This window comes from Hylaeus volcanicus, chromosome 2, assembly GCF_026283585.1.
Source record: "Hylaeus volcanicus isolate JK05 chromosome 2, UHH_iyHylVolc1.0_haploid, whole genome shotgun sequence".
NCBI classification, from domain to species: Eukaryota; Metazoa; Arthropoda; class Insecta; order Hymenoptera; family Colletidae; genus Hylaeus; species Hylaeus volcanicus.
This window is the reverse complement of record NC_071977.1, coordinates 21,299,938-21,307,929: the sequence shown is the minus strand read 5'-3', so window position 1 is coordinate 21,307,929 and position 7,992 is coordinate 21,299,938. Positions and strand designations below refer to the sequence as shown.

Here is a 7,992-nt window from a genome sequence, read left to right as displayed (position 1 = left end):
CAGCAGAAAATTCGGAAAATTTCTGTGCTATAACACTGAAAATTTCGTTTCTACAGCGATGTATACTTAACATTTCCATGCTACAGCAACCAACATAAAAGTGTCTCTTGTACAATATAAAATAATAAATTGGCGAATCTATTATCAAGACTATTAAATTTGTCTTCCCTTCTTACAGTACTCGATTGCAGTATTTACAGTATCAGCGATACCTGCTCGAGCTCGTGGAACTCTGGATGATCCACGAGAGGATAACCACGCAACGTCTGGCGACAACCCTGAAAAGAACTTCGCCCTACTCGACCAGTGAATATTGCAGCAGCCATTAAACGCAGAGACCTTTCCCCACTTTTTTCGTGTTTGTTAATTTTTCAAATGTCCCGCCACCCACGATCCTACAAGCATTCGCTATGAGGATTTCCGTACCACGACGACCCTCGTTTCGGCCACCTTTCATTGTCCGACCATGCTTTGTTCATCTTGGCGAGGGTGGAACGCGTCACGCGTGCTCTCCTACGTTTTATAAATATAATTTCACCCTTGGCTGGGCTTCGCCGTTGCGAGAGAGGGTTATTCTATAGCGTATCGAGGGTGAAATTGGTTTCTTTTGCTGCCTACTTTGTCTTCGATTACGATCTGTAATGGCGCTGGACGAAAACACAACGAAACATTTGACGATTATTAATCCTTCAATGTTTGAATAAATATCGTAGGCTTAAAGGTCAATCAATAGAGCATTTTTGTGTGACAAAAATGGTAACAGCAAACCGATTGTGCAGTTACATAAAATGGGATGCGTACATTAATAGGTATATGTTTTTCACTCCCAACTCTGTTCCGTTTTCTTGTTATTTACAATTGAATGCTAAAAAATCGTGATTATTGTCGTTTTTTGCTTATAAATTTTAAACTAATGCAGCAATATCAATGCTCCAATGAGATAAAATGTAGGTGATGAAAATGCCTACAGAATGAGATCTCGAACGTTTCGATCGGATAATGCGGAACGGAGACAAATCTGGCAAATCGGAAAATTCGGCGTTTTTTCAAAAATTCGTATCCCCGCCATTTTTTAAACTGAAGCGCTTTTTTTTACACATAAAGAACATATCAATCACTATTTGTTCCAAAAAGGCCAGCGCTTCAGTTTAAAAAATGGCGAAGATACGAATTTTTGAAAAAACGCCGAATTTTCCGGTTTCTCAGATTTTTCTCCGTTCCGCATTATCCGATCGAAACGTTCGAGGTCTCATTCTGTAGGTATTTTCATCACCTACATTTTATCTCATTAGAGCATTGATATTGCAGCATTGGTTTAAAATTTATAAGCAAAAAACGACAATAATCACGATTTTTTAGCATTCAATTGTAAATAACAAAAAAACGGAACAGAGTTGGGAGTGAAAAACATATACCTATTATTCTATGCATCCCATTTTATGTAACTGTACAATCGGTTTGCTGTTACTATTTTTGTTACAAGAACGCTGTTTTAATTCTCTACCGATTGTCCTAATAATGTAATATTATGTGTTTTACGTTTCAGGAATCTATCAAAAAAACATTAGCATTGCAGAACCAGCAATGATCAATGGCTATCTATAGGGAGTAATGCGAGGAATTGCTTAAGTATAAGATAAAAAATTATCTTAAATGTAGAAAATAAAATATAAAATATAGAAAGAAAATTGTAATTTTCCCCATACTTTTTGTAGATACCTTTTCTACTATTCTGTCAGTTTAATGTAATTACAATCAACAAGGTTGTATGTTATTCTTAATAATATTACTGTATAAACTTCTGGTTCAGGAAACATTCATCTAACAACTTCCAGCCCATGAAAAATGTAAACTTTTATATCTCCATCTACCTAAATTTCATCGTTAATATAAAATCAATATCTTGAACAGGAAACAATTAACGAATGATCGACGACTACTGATTTGCCAAACAGGTCTCTTTATCGAAATCGAACAAAGTATTAAATAGAGATAAAATGGCGAACGTGCTTGGTAGGGGGATAGCCTTAGATCTGCGTCAGGAATCATGAGCGGTGCCAAGGAAATGAATTACAGTCAGTAACCGAGGAGAAAGAGCGAGTCTGGCACGGTTTGAGGATGGTAGAAGAGGTTGGAAAGGGACAAATGAACAGAAACGGCTCCCTTGGGGAATCCGAAGGGAAAGGAAGTTCGTTCCTCCTGCTTCTGGATCGAGATCCCAGGTCTGCTCCGCGCAACAGGAGATTAGAGCTCGAGCGCTGTAGGAAAAGTATATACTTCCTGTGTATCTCCTTCTGTTCTTCCTGCGGGAACAACGGTTCGGCTGATTTTACGGTGCTTCAGCTTCACCGTACCACGTTCAGATATAACGTACAAGTTGAAAAGTTTATGCGAGCCCCGTTTCCGTGAAACGAGTTTAAAACTGTAACACTGCTCGTTTAAATTACTTATTTTTATTAAGTAATTTTTCTCGCACATTTTCAGTTAGGAGTCACTCGAATAATTTAATATTCGAATACCAAGAACGTTGTTGAGATTGTACTGTTCGAATATTATTAATTGGGTATTTATTATTCGAATTGTAGTATGCAAGCAACATGGTTCGAATATTATTATTTATTATTTGACTATTAATATTCGAGTGTCAAGATTTGAATCAAGTACAGTTATTCGAATATTCGTACTTCAATATTGTTATTCATTAATCAAATGTAATTATTCGAATAATATTATCCACGATTCAAATGTTAGTATATATACTATTTAAATAATGTTATCACTTATTTAAATATTACTCGATTATCATTATTCGAACATCAATATTGAAATGATGTTGTTCGAATATCTTTATTCGAATATTATCATCAATTTTGCTTTACTGAAATACAAATATTGTACAGAATTCTAATTGAAAATATGCTTTAAAAAATAAACGATAAACGTAAAGACCTTGGATTATAGCTTAAATGACGTCATTCTACACTTTGTATCTCGACACTTGATAAATGCCTAAAGTATTTAATTAGCTGCGGTACTGCTTACAGCACACGGCTAATGATTAAATGAGGAGGGATTCAACAATCTTACTTCATTAGTTCTCGAGTGATTAAGAGTCACGTTCGATAATTCGTAAGAGTCTCGTTAGGAGTTAAATAAATTAATTTCTGTCTTTAATGAGAACAGTTATGTGGAGTGTTTGCCAACGATACACGATTAACAGGTATGATTAATGGCGTGCAACGCCAGCAATGTTTGGTAACCAGTCATAAGAAATCTAATGCGAAAAGCCACGTTATTACTGCGGGTGAAATGTATAATCAGTCACACTACTTGAATTTACACAACTGGCAGCAAGACGCTCGTAACTTACCTGAACGTGGACCATGTGTCATGGATAGCGTTATCTGGACGCAACAGAATATTTACTTATGGGTCGTTTCACGGTGAATCGATCGCTTTTTGCTGACCACGTCAGGAAACTGGGCGAAATTGAAATAAGACGTAGTATGAAAAATTAGGTAGGAGACAAGTTATCGCTTCATTGTGTTTGCTTAGAATTCTTGCGCATATCAGAGAAAACGTGTATAAATAAAATAATGCAGATTAACAAGGCTGTCAAACTTACTCCAAAATTGAATCCAGAATTCCGTTCAGAATTTACTTAAAAATGTAACAGGATGCTCTTACACGTACACAGCAACAATAATTAAATAGTTACTGGTTGCACCGATAAATTACTTTGTTGCCAGATGCAGGAATATGAATCTCGTTTGATAAGGCAGAGCTCAGATGGTATAAATTTGACACAATAAAGACTTGATAATATAACGAATGTGTTTACCTAAAATAATCGAACATATCTCAATATTCTTTTTTTAGGAACATTATCAAACGCCAAAATAGTGTCAATATTGTTAAGAGATAAGTCTCGTAAGTTACATAATTTGAAAAGCTATATTAAAATACATTTAATTTAATTGTTGCGCTATTTGTTTATACGATTTCAATCAAACATAGTCTCGAGAAATACAAATAAATATACTTTTTCCTCTAACTCGATTTCGGGAATTTTATTTCAAAATGTTTGTTATATGTATACACTTAACGAATGTTTTTATTTAGGAAATTGGTGATGTCGATAATTCAATTTTTAGTTAGTATGCCAAAGTCTTTTTTAATCTCAGAAGAAAAATGGTGATAAATCGACTCCAAATGAGTTTATATCAGTTTCACATTACTATAAATCAATCAATGAACAGCGATCCTGTAATTCCAATACATTATTATCGATTTATTCATTATCGATCTTTAACTGCTATACGCTTTCCATCAATAATTAAGTAGGTACTGGTTTCACTGATAAATCACTTGAATGCCAGGTAGAAGAATATGAATTTGATAAGGCAGAGCTCAGATTATAAATCTCATATTATTAAGTCTCATAAGTTACGTAATTTCAAAAACAATTACATTACGTACTATTATGTTTGTACATACTTAACGAATATTTTCATCTGGGACATTGGTCATGTCGATAATTAAATCTTCAATTAGCATGCCAATTTTTTTCAAAACTCAGAAGGAGAAGTATGACAAGTCGACTACAAATGAGTTTAGATCAGTTTCTCATTACTCAAATCTCGTATTTTTAATATCCTACTGTAGATATATTTCAGACGTCAATGAACTACACATGTTCCATCACTAATTAAAAAGATAAGTCACTTCGTTATCAAAGGGTAATGTACGTCGAATAAGTACAACAGACTAATAATAGAAAAGTACTGTTCAAACATATATTATTTCACGATGAAAGATTATCGAGAAAGAATATGGTTTCCACACAATCAACGTTATCAACTGTATCAAGAATAGAATTGATTCCAGATTGACACACGATATTCTTTTGCACATAAATAGAGACACTTCATACGTAATTAAAGGGACAATGAGAAAGATATTTTGTTAATTAAATTAATATTTTACTATCATAATTGTCCTAAAAAATTCCAGTGAAATCATCATTAATTGAGTGAATCTGGGACGACGTTTGAAGTACTGTGCAGAGATGAAAAGGTAGCCGTCGGGTTTGATTAGTGACAGTATAATTTCCTAGATTATATAGAATTCTACAGAATAGTATAAATTATAATATTTTAGAATTCTACTATTGTATATATTAAAGATAATATAAAATTATAATATAAAATTCTATAATATAATTAAGGAGATCATGCTGTTACCAATCAGACCGGATAGTCAACTTCTCACCTCTGCATAGTACATGGGTCAAATCAACCAGTTTGGTAGTTGTACTGTTAAGTATCAATTGTTACAATGATTACAATAATACCGTCATACTATGACAAAGTAGATGAGCTTCACGGGAAATAATAATGTATTTCATCACTTATGATTATTTGTTGATTCACATGATAACATTATGTACATTATCAGCTCTTAATAAAAATTAAGATGGTACAGGAACTTGAAAGATACAAGGAGTATATAAGCCGATGTCCGAACTGATTGGAACGTCTCACATCGTGCATACAAACTTTCAGGAAAGATGAAGCTCTTGATTGTTGCGGTTATTGCTTTTCTAGCTACGGTGGCAACATGTCGAAATTTAACGGGAATCGTACACATCGATAAGGGACCGGTCCGAGGTTTTGTAACGAAGACTGCGTTTCACAATATATCGTATTCAGCCTTCTTAGGAATTCCTTACGCGAAACCACCTGTAGGAGACCTCAGATTCAAGGTAAGATATTGAACAAAAATAGAGCACAGTTAACTTGCATAAAACTAAAATATTAGGTACCGGAAAAAGTTCGTGCGGATTTTCAGAGTAAAATACAAATACTCAAATCTGTTTTAAATCATAGGTTTATTCAACAAAATAATCACCATTTATCGTCAGTTTCATCAATGACTTCATCAATTTCTTTGCAATAAGTATCTGCAGTAATAGTCTGCCACGTGGAAGAAAATCAACGTGAACGATACCTCGTGTAGTCCACCAAACAGTGATCAGCACCTTCTTCAAATGGAGACTTGATTTTGGTATGGTTCCTGTTGCACACGACCCCTTTTGAACCCAGTGGTGTGATCGTCGTACATTATCATATTCCACTCACTTTTCATCACAAGTTAAAATTCGATCGATAAATGGATATAGCAAATGCTCAGCCGGGAATATTTGTTCTCTTCCGTTAAACGGTGCGGTATCCATTTGCCCTATCTTTCATGAAAATTAAGTAAATGAATTTGCTTTCTCGCGGTAGATTCTTCACATTCGAATACTTGAGCAAGCCCAGAACATCTTTTTCTTGGATTTGAACTTACGTACTCGATGAATTTTTCGTCTTCGATGACAGATGGACGCCCTGAACGCGGTTCGTCATCTAGTGGTTCATTTCCTTCTTTAAACCTTTTAAACCATTTCTGTGCGATTCTTTCACTAACAGCACCTTCCCCACAAACGCTATAAATGTGTCTTGCTGCATTTGCTGCTGTACTGCCAAATTTAAATTCGTAAAGAATAAAAGCACGAATTTTTACTCTTTTGCTGTCCATGTTTACTGTTCCTGTAGCTACACAAAAACGAAACAATTGAACTTTAAAGAGCACGCATACCAATTACAAAGATCAAGCTTTAAAATGAAACCAAACTCATGTCTTACAGTTGCCGATTACCACACGAAAATCGATATATAGTTACAACTAACGAATAAACCGCACGAACTTTTTCCGGTACCTAATACTTCTGAGTACATTTAACGCTTTGCGCTCGAAAGGGGAATCTCAGGGGAATTTTAGCACATACAGGGTGTTCAAAATAAAGCATTCAATATTTATATGGTGTATAGGGCACACTATACTGAGTAAAAAAGCTTTAGTAAACATAGGTCCAAAGGTCAACCGTTTCTGAGATATAAACATTTTTGTTTGCTAGTATCATGATTGATTTATTACTGGGTTTTCGATATTTATAGAAGATTTTCCACGTGTCCACCGCTCATTTCTGTAGACGTTTGGCATCTTCTTCTTACAGAGTCGCGAACTCTCTCGAAAATCCCACATTTCTGTCGAATTATTTGACAAGCATGGTGGATTCCGTTACGTAGTTCTTCTAAGTCATTTATCGGCGTTGAATACACGTGGCTTTTTAAATATCCCCATAAAAAGAAGTCCAGAGAATTTAAATCGGGGGATCGAGGAGACCATGCAACTGATCCACCATACCCAATCCACCTTTGACCGAACACCGTGTTTAAGTCTCATGATACTAGCAAACAAAAATGTTTATATCTCAGAAATGGTTGACCTTTGGACCTATATTTACTAAAGCTTTTTTACTCAGTACAGTGTGCCCTATACACCATATCAATATTGAATGCTTTTTTTTGAACACCCTGTATAATACTTACCTGCAAAGAACGTTTTATTTACAATTGCAGCTTCCTATTTAAAATCTCACAGCCGTTCTTTTATCTGTTATTTAAAGGCTCCTGTTGAAATAAATCCCTGGACGAATGTGTACAATGCCACATTAGAGCACGATGCGTGTCCACAAATACAACAGGGCAAATACGACGGAAGTGAAGATTGCCTGCACCTGAATGTATACACTCCCAGGGTAAGTCTCGTAGACGGTGTCAACTAAATATCTTCATCGTTCATCACAAATAATTTTACATTGTACAGATGCTGTACAATTGTATGCACTATACAGATGTACAAACTGTACGCAGTATATTTTATAGTGAATGAATATCCTTCATTAACTTTTCGGTAGACGGATTTCACTAGAAACGCAACCCTAAAGCCGGTGTTGGTATGGATACACGGTGGTGGATTCATAAGTGGAGTCAATGCTAAGAGTGTTTACGGCCCTGACCGGTATATTGAAGAAGATGTCATCATGGTCGCGATGAAGTACCGTCTTGGTCCTTTAGGTACAAAGAAGATATCTTGATGCTATGAAAT

At 35.2% G+C, this 7,992-nt stretch overlaps 2 protein-coding genes across 3 annotated transcripts in view; one reads left to right on the top strand and one right to left on the bottom strand.

Annotated features, from left to right (window-relative positions):
* Positions 1 to 7,992, bottom strand: part of LOC128872970 (dipeptidase 1-like) — a 263,664-nt gene that overhangs the window by 140,274 nt on the left and 115,398 nt on the right. The window lies entirely within an intron of this gene.
* Positions 5,535 to 7,992, top strand: part of LOC128872968 (cholinesterase-like) — a 5,335-nt gene continuing 2,877 nt past the window's right edge. The window contains exons 1-3 of the mRNA XM_054116188.1: positions 5,535 to 5,764; positions 7,511 to 7,642; positions 7,802 to 7,961. Of these exons, the coding sequence (XP_053972163.1) occupies positions 5,570 to 5,764; positions 7,511 to 7,642; positions 7,802 to 7,961 (487 nt within the window). The 5' untranslated portion in view covers positions 5,535 to 5,569. The remainder of the gene's footprint in view (positions 5,765 to 7,510; positions 7,643 to 7,801; positions 7,962 to 7,992) is intronic.